At 44.8% G+C, this 21,643-nt stretch overlaps 1 protein-coding gene across 9 annotated transcripts in view; it reads left to right on the top strand.

The window, feature by feature from the left end:
* Positions 1-21,643, top strand: part of GLI2 (GLI family zinc finger 2) — a 194,799-nt gene that overhangs the window by 139,419 nt on the left and 33,737 nt on the right. For all 9 annotated transcript variants that reach the window (XM_065070602.1, XM_065070605.1, XM_065070609.1 and 6 more), the window contains 2 exons: positions 13,544-13,746; positions 15,541-15,735. In XM_065070602.1, the coding sequence (XP_064926674.1) occupies positions 13,544-13,746; positions 15,541-15,735 (398 nt within the window). The remainder of the gene's footprint in view (positions 1-13,543; positions 13,747-15,540; positions 15,736-21,643) is intronic.

Here is a 21,643-nt window from a genome sequence, read left to right as displayed (position 1 = left end):
AATTTCCTTGGTTACTAGTAACACTATAGATTATTTAAACCATAAAATATTTTTAAATCCACTTTATTTTCACCTGTTACGTCATCTTTTTATTTTAACAAATCATGCAGCTGCTGGATCTAAAAAAATCCCAAAACATGCAAAGTGCAGGACCTTAAGTCCTATTTTCAAAGAAAAGTCCAAGCCAGAAATATTTAGACATCAAAATCCCATCAGCAGCTTGTTTCTACAATGAATGTGCGTAGGAGCCTAAAAGGCACTGAAATTATCTTGGACTGCAAAAGATACTTGAAGGTGCAAAAAGATGACTGGTGGGACTTTGAAAAGCTGCTTCCACATGGAAAATCTTGCTGCTGGGATTTCAGCATAGCTTTCCAGGGTTGTTTTGGATGTTGCTGTGTTGTCTAAACAGGTAAAATAAATCCGCTGCACCTGAGCAGTTCTGTTTTCTCATTCCCAGACCACAATACAATGGCCTTGTGTTTGTCTTCTCCAAAACCAGAGAGAAATGTTTAAGTAAAATTTTGTGCTGAATTATTAAAACCATTGCAAATGTTTTCATTAAAATTTGAGCATGTTTAATATCCCTTCTCTCAAATTTTAAACAGAAACAATACTTTGTGAGTTAATTACCTGGTAATATCTCTTTTCTAGATTTTTACCTTATATTAATAAAATGAGTGTATTTACATAGTTCCAACCTAAGCACATCTTGTTTTACTAAGTGCACCATTTAAAGGGCACACAATGTTAACACCTTTTGGCTCACCTGAGACTTTACATCATGCTACACACTGAATCCCATAATGAGCTTTATCCTATGCAAAAAAATAAATCATTTTCTCTATCCATCCAGATAAAATGTTTTAACAAACAAACGAAGCAAACCAAAACAACAACAACAAATAGAACAAACAAACAAAAAACCCCTCTCTGATAATATTTAACTGTCCCCAAAACACACCTGCTTTCCTTGAGGTTATATTCAGACTACCTGGAGTATCATCTCAGGTGGACTTTGGCTTTGGTTGTGGAACGCAATGGCTGTAATGTGCAAGCTGAGCACCTGCAGCTGGCCATGCAAAGACAGCAGCTGTCTTTTCCTTGGCTCTGCATAGTTCAAGTGCTTGGCAGAGTGTATAGAAATGAGGCTGGAGATCTCATCCATCTCTTCACTTAGATACCATAACAGGAGCATGAGCTGGTGTTGGGTGAGATGCAAGAAGGGTGTTCTTTGAGGTTTGTAGAGTCATGAGGAGCCTCCTATTTCTGCTCTGGGTCCAGTAGTATGAACCGTCACCAGAACTGTTATCATAAGGACGATGTCTAGGGGCCTTTGCCATCATCGGTGCTCAAAAAACAAACAAACAAACAAACAAACAAACAACAAAACTAACAAACAAAAAAACCCCACAAAACCTGTGATTCCCTGGAAAGAGGAGGGTAATGAGGGGCTGTGCCTCTGCCATTGCTGTGTTTAGGAGAGAAATAGCTTCAGCAACTTGGCATCAACCTGGTACTTTTGGGAATTAGATATTTAAGGTTGAGTTTGGGGTCATTTAAGGCCCATCTGGGGACTGGAGATACTGAATTTCCTGCCTTTACCCAGCTAAACTTAGTGCCCAGTTTCTACCTGAGCTTAAGGGAGATTTGGGGCATCTATAAGTGTTGTGAGGCACCATGCAGGCAGACAGGCAGGTGAGAGTAGTGAGGAGCGAGGCCACACCAGAGCTGTGAGGTTGGATGTCCCTGGAGGGTAGTGGCATGGCAACGGGCTGTCCCTTGCTCAGACCTCCTCTCCTGTCAGGCTGGGAGCACCAGACCCACTGGACCCCAACACAACCATGGTGGATGCGCAAGTGTGGACTCTTCGGCCTTGAAATGCCATGTGCGTGTGTGCATCACTCTCCAGCTAAGACCACAATGACTCTTTGAAATGTTTTTCTTCATTTGCATTGGATAAGCCTTTTTTAAAAAAAAAAAAATGATAAGTAGCAGGCAATTGAATTAACCACTGTTGACTGTATTGCTGTCTCTTAACAAACTCCATCTGTATGGTCTCCCTTTGTAGACACAATTTTATAACTTAATTTCCCTACCAAAACATCAGTGTTTACTTAGTAAGAAATCTGTTCTTTGTCAGCTGAAAACAGTGATTTCTTTATTACCACTCTGCGCAGGGAATGACAGCACAGAGTTGGCACTGGAGCAAGTCTGGTTGAGTCTACAGCGTTGTAATGGAAACAGGGTGAACTGAGGGTCAAGTATAATGGGATTTGTATACAGAAATGTGTCTGCATAAGGAATAGCTGCGAGAGATAAGAGAATGAAAGATGAGGCCAGCAGGTCTCCGTTTGCATGGTGGTGGTGGGAGGGAGGTGTCACTGTAGGTATACGGTGCTGCTGACACGGAAGATGGGGTTACCCCTGCACCGACGCAACAAAGATACTTGAATCTCGTGTGTGTGCTCCAGTGCTGGCTGATGTCAGTGGGTGTTGGATGGGTCAGGGCGGTGGTTGGTGATTACTCTGAGAACATTTTGTATATATTTTTTACTGATTTTGGGAAGCATAAGGTCAATGAGGGGTTTCAAAGCTATTAGAGTCTATGGCCTCCCTAAAAATTTTCCGGCAGATTTATAAAACATGATATAGTGAATTTAGCCTGAATAACAAGAGGCTTGCTGGTTTTTTTCACTATTTTTCACAGCACCTAAAGGATTATTTTGTGATGCCCAAGGGTTTTTCAAACCATAGGTTGAAAAGCACTAGTGTAAACTTTCAGCAGTAAACAACTGGGGAAGATCAGATGCTTATTCCTTCCTTGATAAATATGTTATACTTTCCTGCACCATTGAAAAACTGGAAAAATAGGCGAGCAGCTGTAGCGAATGACACCAGCAGATCTGGGAGCAAAAGGATTTTGGAAGGAAGACTCCTCAGGCAGTAAATATATCACAGAATATAAAATGTCTCACCCATGAACAGATGATTTTGAGGGTGAGGGGAGCATCCTGACTCCTTTGGAGTCTGTTGTAGTTGTACAGTTCAACAAGCAGTGCTGAGGTTTTACCACAGGTCTGGGGTTCTGTTTATTGCATTTATTATTTTCTCCTACTATAGAACCTTTCTCAGTCTTACACTGCAAGCTAGAGCTGGTAGAGAACTGCCAGTTGTTTATCACAGTCAATTGTAGAGACATTCAGCTTTCTCTGAATTATTTGTGTATATTAACTCCCAGCTGAATGTTGTCCAGATTTTTTAAAAATCCATGTTTCGCTCTGGTTAACTTTCTTCGTAATGATTTAAAAAAAGAAAAGAAAAAGAAGAAGAAAAAAAGAAAAAAAAAAGAAAAAAAAAGTGATAGGTTAAAAAGATGAAATTAAAATGGAAGAGTTAACTTATTGTTAATTCTCTTATCTTGTACAGAAAACTTCAGACGTTTCCAAGAGAAAAGCTTGTTTGTAATAAAAAGGTTTTTCTCCCTGCAGTCACATAAGTGAAAAACTTTTACCTAGTTCTGCTCTTCACCATATAATTGCTTGCTTTTCAGCACATTCATAGCAAAGGAAAGGACGGTTAGATCAGCCAGCCTGCTGGATCAGATCTTACATTGCATCTTTAGCTCTTTGAGTGTCATTAGCATTTCCTTTTAGAAGTGAAGAAATATTGACAGTTTAGTAGGTTATCTCGCATTTTACTGCACGTTAGGGCACTTCAAAGTCTTTATGTAGTGATGGGAACTGTCATGAAGTAGATGTGAAAAGGGCCTTTGGTCCAACTAAACCTGTCAGCAAGATTTAGGGCAGATGGTTATTATTAGAAATCAATGTATTTATTATATATTGTTCAGGAATATTTCCCTTTGGAGGTTGCCATGAGTGCTGTTGCTGTTTAAAATGTGTCAGATGCCAGTAGAATTAATTCCTGCAGAAAACCCAGGGAAGCCCGACCAAAAGCTTTGCTATTATGGGAATGTACATCTTTTACTTCTGTGTTCTGTGATGCCCCAGAGGCAGGTACACATGCTGAGTTCCAGCAGCATGTCCGGGGTGTGTGTACCTGTGCATGTGAGGCTGTTTCTGTGCAGCTATCACAGCCATGTCTCCATACAAATCTGCTCTGACTGCTGTGTCTAGAAAGGCTTTATAGAGATCTGTTCTGTCCCTGTTCCCATTTCTTTTTATTCTCCTTTGTTAACTATAGTTTTCTGGTTGCTTCCCGTTGATTACAACTGCTTACTGCTGCTTAGAGCAAGCACACCTTTCTAAAGCCAGAACACCCTGTACTTCAGAAAAGAGAAGTAGGACATTTCAGGTTTTTTTAACTATTTGAGTGTACGTTTTCCCTCCTTGGTGTCTTGCTTAGTTATAAGATTTAAGGACCTTGCATTATGGGAAGAGGACATTCCTAATAGAAAAGGAGTGTATTAGCAGCAACATTAAAACTGGAAATCGCTGTCCTGGAACAAAGATACATTTTCCATTCACGCCGTGATTTACGGCACATTCCAACCAAGTGATTTGGCTATGGTCTTCTGGCATAACATTGTTTGCCCTTTCTCTGACATTTTGCATATAAAGAAAAGTTATGGGCTTCTTGGGCATTCAAGGTACCAGGAAATGCAGGAGTCTACCTAATTTGTTAACATGAAATTATAGATGTCAGACATAGACTCTGTTAGTTAACATTGGGTAGAGTAATGCTGCAGCCAGTTGATTGTATTACAGTCATGATGAAGAGGAATGGTCCTTTTTTGCTTTTCTGGGATATGACGGGTACAGAGCCAAGGCAGATTTAAAGTGTAATGAATGAATAAGCATTTTCTGTGCTTTGACTGACTCTCCCACTAGCTCCACTGCTGTGGTGTAACTGCTACTGATTTGCCCTCTCCACGACAGGTTAGTGCCGGCATAACATGGAAAGGGTCTTTTCAGAAGTACTATAGTAATTATCTTTTAAATGTTAAACCCGTCTGCAGCACTTGAATGTTATTTTCTTTTAAGGAAGAAAAGCCCCCACCCAAATGTAACATGGCAAGAAGACACTGGGCAGGGATCAAAAATTCAGATTTCCTCCCCACATGCATGCACTTTCCATTTGTTTTCCAAAGCCAAGTGTCTTCACAGTTACAAGCAAAGTATTCGCTTGAAAGTGCTAATACCCATGTGTCTTAAGGGAAATCATCTAGCTGCAGAGAAACCAGCTGTGTCGCATGCGACACATCTTTCCAACACCCATTTCCCACACGCCCTCACCAGCACGGGATGCTCTCAGATCTCCCTCAGCTTCCTAGTCTGCTCTGCCATCAGGATCTGGTGTCCACACCTTTCCCATCTCATTCCCCACTGCTTCCCACTTTGCTTGCATCCCTCCCCCATCTGCAATGTCACTGCCCTCCCCTCATCCCCTCTCCACCCTGAGCCCACAGCATTTCGACACCCCAGCTCTCGAATTTTGTGACTGCTGGAATCAAGTTCTCGTGTCTGGTGGTTTCAGTCTGAAGTTCACATGCCTTCAGGTTTGCATTGCTCCTTCGGTCTGTCGCTGAACTACTTTCACTGGCTCTTGCACTTTTATCCATGCTTTCTTTCATGCCTTTTCTTCGCTCTCCTTCCCTCTCTCCCTCTCAGCTGCCTTCCTTGAAGTTCCCCTTCTTAAAATATGCTTCTTCTCTGAAGGCTTTCATCATTAATCTCTCAAGAAACTATCTTAGAGACTCATCTGCTGTGCTTTGATTTATTGGTTGTGGGGTTTTTTTTGGCGGGTATCTCACAAGAACTGAGCTGGTCATCCTTCTGCCTCCATCGCTAAAGAAAGCCCGTGTGAAAAGGTGGGCTTTCAGAACTTAAATTAAAAGATCATGTAAGTAAGATAATTGGATAAAAAAGGATATTAGGATCTGAAACAGAATGTTTACTCGCTTTGATGTGCCTTGGGAACATATGTCTGCACAGTGGGCTGTGCGACTGATTAAGTATAAAACAGCCCAAGAAAAAATCACCACTATTAAGCTTAAATCAAAGATCTCTCCTCAAGACACTAATTTGATTTGGGTTTGAAGGTCCTGTATCAACTCTAATTTCTACCTTTGATGTCTTGCTTCTTTGCATGTTGTATAATGGAGGGCAACCTTACTTATTAAAAATTTGCATTTTTCTTCCATTTTAAAAGCAAATATTGAAATTGTTGTTGTTTTTGTGTTGCGGTTATGCCTACAAGTGTCAGCCAAAACTAGATCTACGTTGTGGTAAATGCAGCATAAATGCAATAAGAAAGCATGGGTAGTTAGGATAGTTTCTAATTTAAGTGCCTATTCCTGTACTTAGGCATACAAATTTGCTCCCTCCAAATAATGCTGCCAACAATCTGTGAGCTTATTAATGTTATTAAGTTCTGGTGGGCCCTAGATGGAAAAAAAAGAAAAGTGTCAAGGTCTAAACCAAAATGCTTTTGATTTCATTGATAAAAAATAATAATACAGGCAAAATTAATTCTTCTGTTTCATTTGTTCTTGATTTTAGATATTTTGAATTTAGGATTGAAGTCAGGTGTGTATGAAAATGGAATGATCTTTTGAAAGGAAAAATGAAAGATGGGGATAGACTTTTTAAAAGCGCATGTTATGACGGGACAAAGGGTAATGGTTTTAAACTAAAGAAGGAGAGATTCAAGCTAGACTTGAGAAAGAAATCTTTTACACTGAGGGTGGTGAAACACTGGCCCAGGTTGCCCAGAGAGGTGGTTGATGCCCCATCCCTGGAAAGGTTCAAGGCCAGGCTGGACGGAGCTCTGAGCAACCTGATCTGGTTGAAGATGTCCCTGCCCACTGCAGGGTGTTGGACTAGATGAGCTTTGAAGGTCCCTTCCAACCCAAACTGTTCTCTGATTCTATGTTTAGCTTTTTTTAATCTGGAAACAAAAAAATCCTTTTTCTTACCTGGAGCAAATATATTAAATTGACCTCATACACTAGAAGTTGCATTAAGTCCTGAGCATATTTTTCTAAGGGATGGAAAGAAAATGTGCTAAGAAATGCCACCCACCTTAGATTACGATACTGTTTCCATGGTGCAGATGGAAAACAGAGGAATTGACAAATTGGAGACTGTTCTTGTTTCTTCTGCCATCAGTGGCAGAGTTTCCTTTTACTTCAGTGGTACAAGATTAGACTTTAAGGCATGATTTTTAAAGGTATTTAGACAACTACCATTGCCAATGGATGCATGGTGGGATTTTTCATGGTGTCTACCTAAATCCTTCTCAAAGCAGTGCCCAAACCTCAAATCTACAAATAAGGGATTTTATATTCAGAGATTTGTGTCTGTTAAGGCCCAAAGGAATTGCCACAGCTATCTGGTCTGACGTCTGTGACACCAGCCATATGATTCCCCCCTTTAATTTCTACAGTGGGAGAAATTACTCCTTTCTATTATTAAAACTCAAAACATTGCAGTACACTTGGAGTCCACCTTTCAGAAAAACATCTAGTTTTGCCATAAAGCCTGCAGTGGTGTTGAATTTACCACTTCCCTCTGTAAATCCACCTAATGGCAACTAGCCCTCTCCGTTAAAACATTTTTTTTATTGTTCATCATTTCCATGCCTCAAAGCCATTTTTAGGGGAAAGGAGAAAATGGGAACTGCTCAAAGTGTGCCCATTAAATTTCTGCAGAGAAGCTTTAACAACTTTTGTCCAGCTTCACAGCACCTTATAACTGAGTTAATTAATTGCTGAATTAAAGAGGTAACTCTGATTTTCTATAATATTCATTTTTGAGTGTATGGAAAAAGAAAGAAGATATTATTAACCCCATTTTAGATTGGAGAAAATACAGGAAAAAGAAATAAAATGAATTGTGTTGAGCATCCCAGCAGCGGAGAGCTGGGAGTTAACAGTGATGTCTCTTGGGTCCACATCCTGATCTCTTCCTAGTGAGACACGTAAGTCGGATCTTTGACTTGATAGCTCTATATTTGAGAATCAGATCACTTTACTGGATAATTATCACCCTGTTGCAGTGCTGGGGGAGCTGGGAAGTGTGAGTGAGTCCCTGTCTCCTCATTACCAGCTGCCCTGCACTCCCTGGCAGTGGCTGGTGGGGAGAGGTGACTGCAAGGTGGTTCCATGCCGCTCCTCCTGGCACATCCTTCACTCTCTGAGATGAAAAAATGGGATTATATGAATGATCAAATGCCATGTGAGTTCAATAGTTGTGGCCCAGGTTTGACCTCTGAAAGGTACCTTGTTTTGAGGGACCTCATGGGGGTTTAATTCTGAGGGTACCACACAAGTGTCACGACCTCTTGCCCTTCCTGTTGTAAGGGACTTTAAATCAGAAATAAACAGAGGTAAAGTTGAGGGGCTAGTAAGAGCTGTTTAGACTGGATCGTTTAGCATGAATCCTGGGGCATTTTAGGTTTCCTGCTGAATACAGCTTTGGCATCCTCTATGTAGAGTGTCTGCCACGAGTGCAGTCCTTTTTCAGGCATCCATATGGCTCTCCTCCACCTCGTGCAGACTTTGGGTGGTGTTCTGGGTACACAAGAGTTGCAAAAAGCAGAACAGGATATTTTATTTAAAACGTAACAAAAGCAAGAACTTTTAAACTTTTATGTGGGGTTTAGAGAGGATTGTTGGCTTTAAAAGCTTTTTTCTTACAGCAAAACTCTACCAGGCTATGATACCCCTCCCCGTGAGCAGCTCTGTTCCTAGCTTCCATCTCTGTGTAGCAGCTATGCATTTTTCTTATTGTGCAGCAGAACAATTGCCTGCAAGGGTCCATATTCCATTAAGCATATGGAAAAGTATTCAGCCCTTTGTTTTCTACTGAATGAATATATTTGGCACATAAGTATTAATTTAGACTAGTCATGGGACATTAGTGCTGGTTAATTGTCCTTATTTTTCTGGGTTTTATTTAACTGATGGAGATTATGTCAGAAATGTGCAACTTCTTTAACCGTTGCATGCATTGCTGGGTACCTCTTGCAGAGGCTCCAGACCTGCATGTTGCATCTCCACCATGCAAGATTTTGGGATTGCTGGTGCATGACCACAGGGGGAGAGCAGGGGGAGAATACATCACGCCAAGGCCCTGTTCATAGCAGCCAGCACTGGTTTTGCCAGTTCTGAGCCAGTTTTCCTTTCCAGGAGCCCAGCGCAGCTCCTCAGAGATGCTGCTGCTCCTCTGCCATGGGACCACCAGGATCCCTTCTCAGTGCTGTGTCCAGCTGCGATGTGCTGAGTGTTGCACACACACACACACACACAATCTCCAGTGAGCAGAGGCACTGGGGGAAAGTGCCTGCAAGGCTCGCAGGGACAGGCTGGTCCAGCTTACTGAGAACCACAGGCTGAATTTTTTTTCCTTGCTTTCCAAAGAAAAACTGCCAACTCCTTCCCCCAGCCTTGGGGATGAGACTGGAGCTTCTGACAAGCTGGAGCTCCTTTCAGTAAAACCCATGTTGCAGGAAAGTTCAGCAAATCTCCTTTCAGCCGTGAAGGGTAGCCAAGGAGTGACCAGCCCCTGGGAAACCATCAAATATCTCCTGGTGTCCCACCGACAGTAGGTGTCACATAGTAGGTATCACATCTCAGGTGCTGGTAGCTCTCCTTGTGCTGGTCATGCTGCTCTGCTGCTGCATGTACCCCATGTGCTATGGTCCCACTCTGCAGGCAGCTGGAGACAGGCAAACAGTGCAAGGATTTCTGCTCTCTGAGGACGGTTATCCACAGCACTGCTAAAGACCTGCTTGGTAAAGCCTTCAGCAGCATGCATACCACCAGCATCACCCTAAGGCCCTGTAGCAGCATCAGGTAATATCTCCCTCTGTTAGAGACTGGGAGAGCCCCTCCTGGGTGGAAGAAATGAATCCAGGCTTGTGTGCTTCATCAGAGATGCAAATTACTCTACAAGTCCTGAGCATTAATTTTAGAGCCTGGGCTTCTTGCTGGAGCTGCAGGGAAAACAGGTCCCTTGCTCCCATTAACTTTAATGGCATTTGGACACCCAATTCCCTTAGCTTATTTGAAAACCAGAATCACAGTTTCTTCAGAAACATACGTGGCCAGGTGAAATGCCTTGTCCTGCAGCAGACAGTGAGATTCTTACAGCATTGGCTTCAGCAGAGCTGGGAGCTCTCCCCTAGGCACTGGGGTGTCTTCCTTGTGCCATCCACAGGATTCAGGGAGGGGGCAGGGAGTGATGTATGGATACTGGAGGTCTGGGCAGGGAGCTCTACGGACACACGAAGAAACCCACCTAGGGTGCTGTGGTGATATTGTATGGACTGGTTCACCTCACCAAGCTGGAGATGGTCCCACTGTGCGGTTCAGGCGATGGTGATGGGGCGTCCCGACTGCCCAGGAGATGAGCTGGTCATGGGGGCAGAGCCACCTTCCCCCAGCATCGCTCCACGTCTCCCCCACTGGAGCCACTGCCTCTAAAAAGCAGCAGCTGTTGTCCCTTTGCCAGTCTAGGAGCAGACCTGTGAGGCTTTGCCTGCCTCTCGCTTTGTATTTGCAGAATGCCGATGCAATGGCACAATCTGGGGATTATAGAAGAAATAATGACAGCGGGAAAAGGGGGAAAAAGGGGAAAAAAATCAGGCTTTGTGGGAGTTAGAAGCAGAGGATATCTCTGGCTGAGTGAGTCGTTCCTGGTAGGCAGCTACTGAAAGCCATGTTATTTTGGTATGTGCTGTGCCATGGGATGGTGATTTGGTAAAACTGTAGGTGTGCAATGGTGAGAGGTGAGCCTTTCCTGAGAGACCTTTCAGAGCCAGACCTGCTGACAGTATGTCTGTCCTAGTCCACAGACGGAGAGATGAGGCAAAGAGAGGCTTTAAGCAAAGCCTCACAGAGAAGCCTGCTCTCCAACCCAGTCTTTACGCACAGGGCCAGCCTCGTATTGAAACACCACCCTGGTCTCCAGCTGCATGCATTTTGGGTGAATTCTTGATCTTTTTCCCAGTGTTACCTCTTTGAGCAGGGTGGAGTTTTCCTGTTCTGAGGGACTCTAGCATTTCTGCTCAATTTAGCACCGAGAAAATGAACAGCAAACTCTCCATATTGTTATACACATTTTAGATGTTGGCCTCGCAGTTTGATCAGCGGAGGCTCCAAAGGCTCGTAAACCTGGTAATACATAGTTTCAAGCCTGCATCAAAGAAGTTCACAACCCTTTTGGGAGAAGCTGTGAGTACTGATGAAAGAGGCAACTTATTGTATATGTAAGAAAACTTCTTTCATGGCTTATGTATTAAGGCAGGCTCTGTGGCCCAGGGAAGATTGGGGCTGCTTTTAATTTACATTCCCCCCCTCACTTATATTAAGTCTTCGTCAGAAGAAAAATTAGTCAGATGTTTTCTTAATGACATCATTTTTTTTAATCCTGTTTCATTTTTTCCAGATGAGGCGGTGGAGATTATTAGAAATGAATTGAAACTAAATCTGGAACAGAGACTTTGATTCACTTCTCCCTCCTCCCCGGTAGAAATAAATTGGTCGGCTCCGTGCTCAGCTGCCTTTATTAGCAGCCTCGGCAGAAACCAGCCCTGGTGGCCTCAGCTGTAGCTTTCCTGAGCTCGCCGCCGCCATGGCTGATGTCATAGCAAGAGGCACCGGAGAGCGACTCGGAGAGGGTCTTCTGTCGCCCCATAATTTTGGTAATGAAAGGCCATGGTGACGCAGGTGGGGAGGTGATGAGGTCTGGAACAGCCATGCCATCATAAGTTTGTCTTTTAGTGCTGTAAAAGAAAACAGGCTTGATGCTGGTGGGTGTTCCTGTAGCGAAACCCTGGTATGGGTCTGACAAGTGTGTGTGTGTCACTGGCTGTGCATGTGCCCAAGTCCTTTATACCTGATAGGTTTTCACTGCCTTCTATTTCACACCACTGAACCACAGAGTGCATTGCTACAGGAAAGTAATTTGAACTATAAATATTTTAAAAGCATTTAATTTACCACTCCTCAGCAGAAAGTGTTCAAAAAGCCACAAGGTTTACTAATTTATCAGAAAGACAGAGAAACATGCGGAAGATCAAACAAAGACAAACATGCTCGTAAACTGCTGAATAAGTCTGCAAAGCTTATATTACATTTCTGTGTGGTTTTGTTGATATGCAAGTATTACAGATAAATTAAAATGCACCTGAACTGTTGATAAGGCAGGGTGGGACTGAGATCCTGAGGTGCCGGTGGCATGCCTAAACTGCTCAGACCCTCATGTTTGTGGTTGTCTGTGCATGGAGAGACTCATCTTACATACAGTCACTAATGGCATATTTGGATATTCTTAGGGAAGGACCTTTGTAATACTGCCTCCTAGCTCAGCCCACGTCCCAGATCCCTGACCTCTGAGACCCTGAATTTCTGTGGTCTCCCATGCCTGGGGTGCAGTCCCACAGGTGCACACCCATCTCCCTCAGCTTTGCCAAATCACCCAGCCAGGGACGAATATTGTCTGTGCCGTGACCTGCATCTCCACACCAGCTCTGCTTCCAACACTCTGTGAGTACAGAGAGAGCTAATGCAAAGCAGATTTTGCTCTTTCATTTTGCTTTATGACAGTTCTGCCTCTTTTTGGCATCTAACTCAGATTTTCTGCTTATCAGCTCAGGGTGTGTAACTTTTCTCCCCTCCTTGCACTTTCTAGGGTTTGTCTAAGGGGCTGGAGGGTACAATAGGAGCCATGTCTGGGAGATGTCTGTATACTTTCCATTCCATCTTTGCTCACCCTGAGAAAAACCGCTTGAGTCCCAAAATATGGCTGTGACTTCTGTTTTTTCTTGTTATCTGCTGAATCCCTTCTGCATTTACTGACTGCTTTCTCAGGTAACACTTGGCCTGAAGAAGATCTGAGGGATTTAACAGAGGTGGCCCCTAGAAAGCATGCAATAAAACCTCTCCTGAACTTTTGCCCTCTGAACTATTCCACCGACCTGTCAAGGAGGTTTGTGCAAGCCATGATGGACACAGGCAGGGAGAGCTGCTCCGCCAGCGCTGGCTGAGCTGCACATGCTAGGCCGAGTAAAGCACATCACCTCCAGATTGTATAAGTATTCCTTGCATTTTTTGTATCCTTTCATAGGCAGCCCTGTCCAGGGCTTTGTCTACACATGGCAGCACTAAACATCTGGATAACCAGGGCCAGCAGGGAGCTCGCAAACCCTGGGTTTGCCTCAAATGTCTTCATGTAGCCAGCCTCCGCATGCAAGGAGATGGGGTGAGATCTCTAGCATGGGATGTGCTCCATGCAGTCTGCATGTGCAAGTCCTGCCCGAAGCAGTTCACGGCCGTTTTTGAGGCAGCCACGCTGCACAAGTATGTGTTGAGTGCAATGTAGGTGTGGATCTGTGTGAAGTTTCTGCTGGCTTCAGGCCCTGCATATGCCAACAGAGACGTTTTTTCTCACCATGTCCTCAGTCTCCTTCCTCATGGACAAAGGTGGTAGGGAGGGAGGGAGGGACAAGAACAGCTGGCGGCCATGGCTGCTCCAGGAAGGCTGTGAATAACGACATGTCTCTGTTTCCTTCCCAGGCCTCCTTCCCTGAGCGGCAGCCCTGTAATCTCTGACATCTCCCTCATCCGCCTGTCTCCGCACCCCGCCGGGCCCAGCGAGTCACCCTTCAGCCCACCACACCCCTACGTGGCACCCCACATGGAGCACTACCTCCGCTCTGTCCACGGCAGCCCCACGCTCTCTGTCATCTCTGCTGCCAGGGGCCTCAGCCCCGCCGACGGTAAGATACTGTGCTACTGGTAAGGCAGCGATTTTGTAGCTCACCAGCATTGAAATTCCCTAAAACCCAGGGATTTACAGCTCTAAAGTCTTTGCAGCTGCTCTCTGAAGTAAGAGAGCTGCCTCCTTTTTTTCAGCCCTCCTCCCCCCACTTATACTGCACATTTGTTTTGCATCGTTGCCCTGAGAAAGCATAGCGTGAGAATAGCTATTGCTGCTGGATCATATTATAAATATTTTGCTTAAAGTACGTTCCTTTCTGCAGCGCTCTCAGCTCTCTTATGAGCTTCCCTGCTCCTATGTCTCTACCGGGAGCCCTGCTTCCCCCAAAGAGGGTCACAATTGCTCCGGCTGCCTGGCCTGGCTGGGACTGACGTTGCAGGGATGAGGCAATTCTGGCTGGGCTGTTGTTCCCTGTCGACATTGTATCTCCAGGCAGGATGGTTCCTGGGTGAAGGAAAGGGGCTGTACTTTCATCCTCCTTACTCTTGAGCGGTCCTGCAACAACTTTTGGGAGAAGGTGAGGGTCTGCTGGCGTTTGGTACATGCAGACGTGGTGATGCTCTTAGAGCCCTGGCAGACCCTGTATTGGGGAGCTGGGGACAAAAACAGCTAAGCAGGAAAAGGGGAAAGAGCCTAACTCTGCTTTCACTTTGGGAGGTGATGTATTCATCAGAAATGCTACATTACATGATTGCAGGCAGCTGGCTCAGGAAGCAGCCGGGGTTTGGGGACCAGGTCTCTGCACATCAGGCAAACCCCAGCATCTTTCAGCTCCTGAGCTGCTACAGGGGCAAGCGGTCCTTCTCTGCTGCAAAGCAAAGTGCACCAGAGAGTGACAAGGCCCCCGGCTTAGCGTCTGGCAACACGAACTCATCTTCTATCGCTAACAAAAACATTGCTAGGGTCATGGGGAGATGTATGTGTCTTCTTCCCTCCCCCAAAATGTCATCTGGACTCCCAGCCACTCACTGCAGAGAGGTCTGATAGCTGACGTGCATGTGTCCTGCCCCATTCTCCCCTTCCAAAGCCAGTTTTGTCATTATTTGCTATAAAAAAGAAGAGTAATTGTGGTTTGGGTTTCTTTTCTTTTCTTTTCTTTTCTTTTCTTTTCTTTTCTTTTCTTTTCTTTTCTTTTCTTTTCTTTTCTTTTCTTTTCTTTTCTTTTCTTTTCTTTTCTTTTCTTTTCTTTTCTTTTCTTTTCTTTTCTTTTTCTTCTCTTTTCTTCTTTTTTCCTTTCTTTTTAAGGCAGTGGTAAATAAGTTAATGGGGCAAGTGGGTGGGGAGGCAGGTTTGAAAAATTACAGCTGGGAGAAAGTGAGCATAATTGGCTTTGGCAGCCAAAATGGTTTTATGCTGCCAGACACTAAACCTAGCTCTATGCATTAGACCTTGGCTTTAATTTCCTTGCGCTGCTATCGGGAACTGGGCTGCATTTGTCTTTCCTTCGTAATAGTCAGGGATGTTAACGCTGACAGGGTTACTGCTGCCGGCAGGCTGGGCCTTCTCCCCCTCCCCAGGGTGCCGGCTGAGTCCGAACAGGAGGATTATTAGAAGGGGGAACGAGAGATTGTTTATAAATTTGCGGAAATGGAGGAATGCAGAGGCCCCAGCTTAGTTTCTTTTGTCCGCAGAAGCACGCCCAAGCCCACGTCACGAGAGCCCTACACGGAGCCGTGCGGCCAGGGCTGGTGGGGGGCGTGGGGGGGAGACGAGGCCGCCAACGTCAGTGCTGAAGTCTAACGTTGTGGTGGGAACCTTCTCCCCGTGTTTTTCTTCTCACCCGCGGTTCCAGCTGTGGCTCACGAACACCTGAAGGAACGAGGTCTCTTTGGGCTGCCCCCACCGCCACCAGGAGCCAACCCTGCTGAGTACTACCACCAAATGACGCTGATGGCCGGCCACCCAAACCCCTATGGGGACCTTCTGATGCAGAGCGGAGGAGCGGCCAGCACAGCCCACCTCCACGATTACCTCAGCCCCGTTGATGGTGAGTAGTGGTCTGGGTCCTCCCAGATGTGCCTGAAATTTTGGGTGGGGCTGGATGGGGCTATCCTCCAGGTGAACGTTGCTGTACGTGGTCTCTCTGTCCTGCTGAAACCTACCAGTGCTGCACTATAATTTTTGGTTTAAAAGGTTGCTTTACTCCATACATATGTATAAAGTATACATAATTTGAAATGTACACATTGTAGGGTCTTTGGGAGGATGGCATGGCTGCTGCATGAGAAGGAGATGGGCTGGTCCAGCAGAAAGGACATTGCTGTCACCCTGCTTCCTTGGCCATGGGTGACCACACCATCCCTGGGGCAAGCTCAGTCTCTAGCTCCCCATCCCACCCTGCCTGCCCCCAAGTTTAGCCTGGTTGGTGTCTGGAGCAAAGGCTGGCTGTTATAATGTGTAGCCGTGCTCGGCACAATGGACTAATCATCATGGTTGGGACCTCTCAGGTCCCCAAGGAGATAAAATATGTTAACAGGGATCCACGGCTGAGAAGATATGTTAGTACTTCACAGGAGAAAAAAAATGTAGGAATGTGGTATTTATGCTAGTATCAGGCATTATAAGCCCCATAGGTTCTGGCTCCTGGCTAAATGAAGAAGAAATAAAATCAAGTTAGGCGCCGTGGTGCTGAGTCACCCCCGTGGCCTGACAGTTGGCTTGGTGAAATGGGCAAAATCTGTGTGGAAACATATCCAAGGTCCAAGTGATTTTTAGAGATGTTAGAAATTTCTTTCCTTTCACTTAATGCCATGTCTTGTAAGAACTGGAGTTGTGCAGATATTACAGAAGGCAGTTTGGGGATTATTTCTGCTGTAAGAAAGAGAAGTCTCGGCTCGACTTTCAGATACTGGCTTCTGTTTCCTGGGCTGCCTTCAGATTTGCCTGTGGACCATTATAATTTTTGGAGTGGAGATCTGCATTGTTTTATTACCGCTTCAAAGTTTCTGTTGTTGAGCTTTTGAGATGAAAGACTTTGAAAGACTTTACAGTCTTGCTGCTTCATAAAGTGACTGGTTTAGAATGATAAAAGCTGCTCTGGTTGTTCAGTGATAGGGGCTTACAGATGTTTCTAACAAAATAAAATTAAAAACAAAACAAAAAAACAACAAACAAACAAAAACACACAAAAAAAGACAAAACAAAACAAACAAACAAACAAAGAACAATTTCTTATCTGCAGCTGCTGTGGAAGTTTTACCGGTATAGTCATTTTCTGCTGCCAGTTCCTAGACTGATCATGAACCTGGATCCTACTCTGAAAAGGAGAGCACGTGCGTGGTGCCATCCTGCCTCTAACACCCAAAATGTATTCTGAGCTTCTCTGCTATAAAGCAACTGGTCAGTAAGACTGCTCTGTCTTCCCTCCAAAGGGTTAAAGTTTGTGGTTATAGCAGATGGGCGCAAACCAGCCCTGCCAAGTTCTCCTCAGGCTCATGAACAAGGCTCCTTCCTCCTTGCCTCCTTGCCTCCTTATTAGTCCATCTCTGACCAGCGGTGCCTCCCTGAAGTGCCAGATAAACAGTCAGTGAGGGAAGCAAACACAACTGTTTTTAAGTCAGTGCAGACTGACTCTCAGCACACCAAGATGCCCATCCTCTGGTTTGCTGAAGATCAATCTTAATCTGAAGTTATCTGAGATAGTCACCTTGGCAGAAGACCCTCTTCCTTCTTACCTTCTGAAAACAGCTCTAGAATAAATCACATATCAAAGGTCCTGGTTTCATGCAGTCAAACTTATAACTATTACTCACTGGAAAACTGGGGCTCGCCAAGCATGTATTTTGATCTTTCAGTGAAGTTTTGTTGATGAGTAACTGCAAAGCCTTTTCTGGGCCTTCACATGCTGTGAGTGAGATGAAAACTTTCAAACATCATGAGGATACAACATGAGACACTGGAAGGCTACTTTTTAAAAATGTGAAAAGGAGCAGCAGCCAGTCTCTGGTCTGTGTGTTCCAGTTTATCTGTCAGCTGGAGAGAAGAGAGAGCTGTGCATTATCAAGGTGGACGCTAAAATGGATGGCATTGAAGCAGTGGCTGAGGAAACAGTCTCCCTCTCTTTTTAGAAAGTTATTTAAAAAATTTAAATCAGCAGGGACTAAGTAAATAGTTGAAGAGATAATGTAATAAAGCATCCTCTTATGGTGCTTTTCTGAGACAAGAATAACAGTAGCATGTATAAAACCCCAGTGAGTCACCACCTCACAGCATCTTTGATTCAGAGAGCCCTTTTCTTCCCAGAGACTACCAGAAAATAAAAACTTTACAATAATTAGTTTGCTGAAAATGTGTGTAGGTCTTGTCAAACCACACACAACATATTCACACATTGTGATAACACTGGCACCTGTCTGTAGACACATACCTGGGCTCTGCTTGTCACTGTAATTGCATTTCTTGGAGAATTTCTCAATGCCTCCATGTTTGTCACTGCTTTTTAATCCCATCAGGTGTCTAGGGTCTAGAGCATCAGTGCTGGCTAGAGCTTGTTGGTACCAACCACGTGTCAGGTCTGCTGAGTGTTTCAATGATGACAGAGCTAGACTGCCCCAGAGCTGACTCTCTTTAGCAGGGTTTTCACTGTGCAGCTACAAGTGGTTAAACCACTAAAGCAGACCCAGTTTAAGTTTTATGCACCATACTGCTGGGGTCTTCAGGCCAGTGCCAGTGGAGACCCTTCACTTAAATGTCCTGTTTCATGCTTTCATTCAAACAGGGACTCTAAATCCAAGAGTGGAGTTGGAATCCAGGCTTAAATCCATTTTCTGGAAAGCCTACAATTTCAAAGCAAAGCTAACTGCTTTCCAATGTCACAACATTGTTGGTGTTTTGAGAATAATTTATGGGATCTTTTCCCCAGATCAAAAAAATCTTTTGCATTTCTATTCTGGAAGTGGATGCCACATGGTGGATTGTTCCAAGTGACAGAGTGGTTGCACAAGAGCATCTCTGGGGCAGTAAAGACTAGTGGGGAGCTCAGATGAACCTGGAGATGGCTACAGCTTTCTGAGCATGTTTAGTGCATCTCACTTTTTTTTTTTTTCCACAAGCACAAGGGCTCCTGTGATTACCCTCAGCCCTTCAGGAGGTGCCATTTGCCCTCAAGAAGAGCGTATCCAGACTGACTTGATGCTTCTACTGTTATAGCCCTGTACATCAGAAGATCTCAAAGTACTGTGCAAAGTAAAGCTGTATAATCAATGGAGAATGGAGGAAATTAAATGATCGATGAGCTGAGCGATGGCAGCTCTGGTAACAGGACCCAAATCTTCAGAATAAGGATTCTCATTGTCAGGGTGAAAAGCAGAGATAATCTTTAAACTCATCATTTCTGTTTGCACAGTGCCAAAAGCATGCATGGGTTGTCCATACTGAGTTAAGGAATGGGGGAAAAAGCTCTGGAGTTCTACATACGTCCAAGCAGCGCTGCAGAGAGGTGGTCACCCAGGTCATGAGAACTGCAGACATGTCTTTATGCAACTTTACAGTTACTAACAGCAGGGATGACCCTGCAGTGCTGTCATGGCATTTCATCCAGCTATGGAGCTAGAGGGGAGATCCCTGCTCTGTTTCTTGCTGCCTGGTGCATGACAGTCATGGATGTCTTGATCATGACCAGCAGTTTAACAGGGAAAAGGTTTTGTTCAGCCCAGGGGAACCAACCAGCTAGCGGATGGCGCAGTTGCCTGGGATGCAGGCAAATCACCAAGTAGGATTTTATTTCCCCAAGGCAAACAGTGACTCAGCTTCACTGGCCTCTTTCAGTCAGTGTTGTTGGAGCCTTTCTACTTCAAGTAAATGATTTAATAACCATCGGGGCAAGAAGCAGGGCTGGCAGTGCAGCCCAGTGGTTACTGCAGTTGGCAGGCGTGTGTCTGTGAGAGGTGATCTCAGGACTCTACTCCAGCAGGTTTATCCAAAGCGATTGCTTCACCAGGATGAATGGAGAGAGAGAGCCCAGCCTCATGGCATCCTAAAAATAAGTGCTTCATCTGTGACTTGGGGGACCAGCAGCTTGGGTTTTGCAGGCTGGATGTGCTGGATCGCAGATGACTTCCCAAACAGGACAGCTGTTGGCTAGTCCGGGCAGACCGCGTGCCCTGTGGTCGCTTCCTTAAAAAATGAAAGATCTTTTTTTTGTTGTTGTTTTCTTTGTCCCAGCACAGAATGGAAACTTGCTGAAATCTCAAAAAAAGGTTCAGAGAATGGGAAACAATTTCCCACCCATTTCTAGCCAGCAATGCTGTTTTCTTCCCTGGGAAAATATGTGCAGAAGAGAGAAAACGTCCCAGAGCATCCCATAAATGTTCTGTCTGGAATCCCGCTGCACTCTGGTTTCTAAAGAATTCAATTTACATATGCAAGTTGGGTCGTCTAAACAGTTACCTTGTGGATTGGGAGTAGAAGAATGTAGCCTTGTCTTTCAGCAAGGATTTGATGGAAGCATTACTATTCCTTGAACTGTAAAGTTGATCAGGCCCCAGGGAGGGAAGAAAGAAGGGTCTCAGGACAGCATCTGGTGCCAGAACAAATGTCCAGCATCTGCCGCAGTCTAAGTAAGACGTGTTGCTGCTGCAGAAGGGGAGAGGTGAATAAGGAACTTGTTATGCAAAGAGTGTTTGTAGTTTTTTGCTGCTGCTTATTGATTAAGGGATCATCCTGTGTTTTTACGCTGCCCTTGCATTCAATCTGGTGGGTGGAGAGGGGGGGATATTTCTTTATGCTTTGGGTGGAGTTTTTTTGATGAGCAGCCAGGAAGAGGGACCATTTTGACAATGCTGGGTTTATCCCGGGGCTTGGCCAGGGGATGCAGGGTAAGTGGTGGCTCTGGCCACGTTTCAGTGAGGAGTGGGGTGAGCCATCTGCAGCCCACGTGCCTCGTGGGCTCGGCTGTCTGGAAGCAGATTCCCCCAATGTCCCTCTGCAATTGAGATCGCAGCAACATGCTTGTCTGTAAAGAGATGCCTGAGATTTCCTTGCCCTGGCAGAGCCCCCACTGAGTACCTGGTGTTTCCCTTCAGGAGGGCTTTGCTGTCATATTTCTAATGCACTACAGAGGTCTGAAATTTCCCTCCAGTAAAAGAATCTATTCTAATGTCCCTCTGATGGACCACAGCCACAGCAATTGGTCGGAGTAGGAACATCCCGCCTCCCACATGAGCCCGGTGGGATCCGATCCTGATCCAGGACAACAGGGCTGGAAGCAGCTGCGGGAGCCAGACCACGAACCGACACACTTGTGAAAATGAGGGGCTGACCATGTGGCTCATTGATGGTCTGTTGTGGATAAATCTAAATTGGGGAAGAAAACCCCAGTTTCTGAGCAACCCATGAATGTGATAATTTGTGGACCCTGTAGGAAATTGCCAAGTAAAGTTAAACCTTTTTACAAAGAAATTTGGACTTTCCTCCCAGCTCTGGGCTGGCTGGAGGACTGGGCTGGGTCATCTGGCAGACATGGCGAATGTCACTTAAAAATTCAGCCTTGAGTTCTTGCTAGTTTAGAAATGGGAAATTTAAACCTCTCCAGGAGAGAAATGGCTTTCACTTGAGAGATGTGGCATTTCCATTTACCCTGCAAAGATAATGCTGTTGTCAAATCAAGCTTTTTCTATTGAAAAGTTATTCCAGGCAGTTTTTAAATGTTTTTAAAAATATGTGGGTTATTTCTATTCTCTAGTGTGTAGAGCTGAGTCTCTGAAAGCCAGTGTATCTCGATCTGTCTATGAAATGGTACAGAAGGGCCACTGTGCCCCGGTTAAGACACTATAAAATGTATCTGGAATTGACTTTCTGTAAGAAGAGGCAGCAGGGGCAAAGGCCTACGGTAAATTTTTTGTTGAGCTTCGTGGAACTGCCATCCACTACTGCTAATGCCCACAGCTTTGGGCTCA

Source organism: Columba livia, chromosome 7 (genome assembly GCF_036013475.1).
Source record: "Columba livia isolate bColLiv1 breed racing homer chromosome 7, bColLiv1.pat.W.v2, whole genome shotgun sequence".
NCBI classification, from domain to species: Eukaryota; Metazoa; Chordata; class Aves; order Columbiformes; family Columbidae; genus Columba; species Columba livia.
The sequence above is the reverse complement of the archived record's forward strand: the minus strand, read 5'-3'. Positions and strand labels throughout refer to the sequence as shown.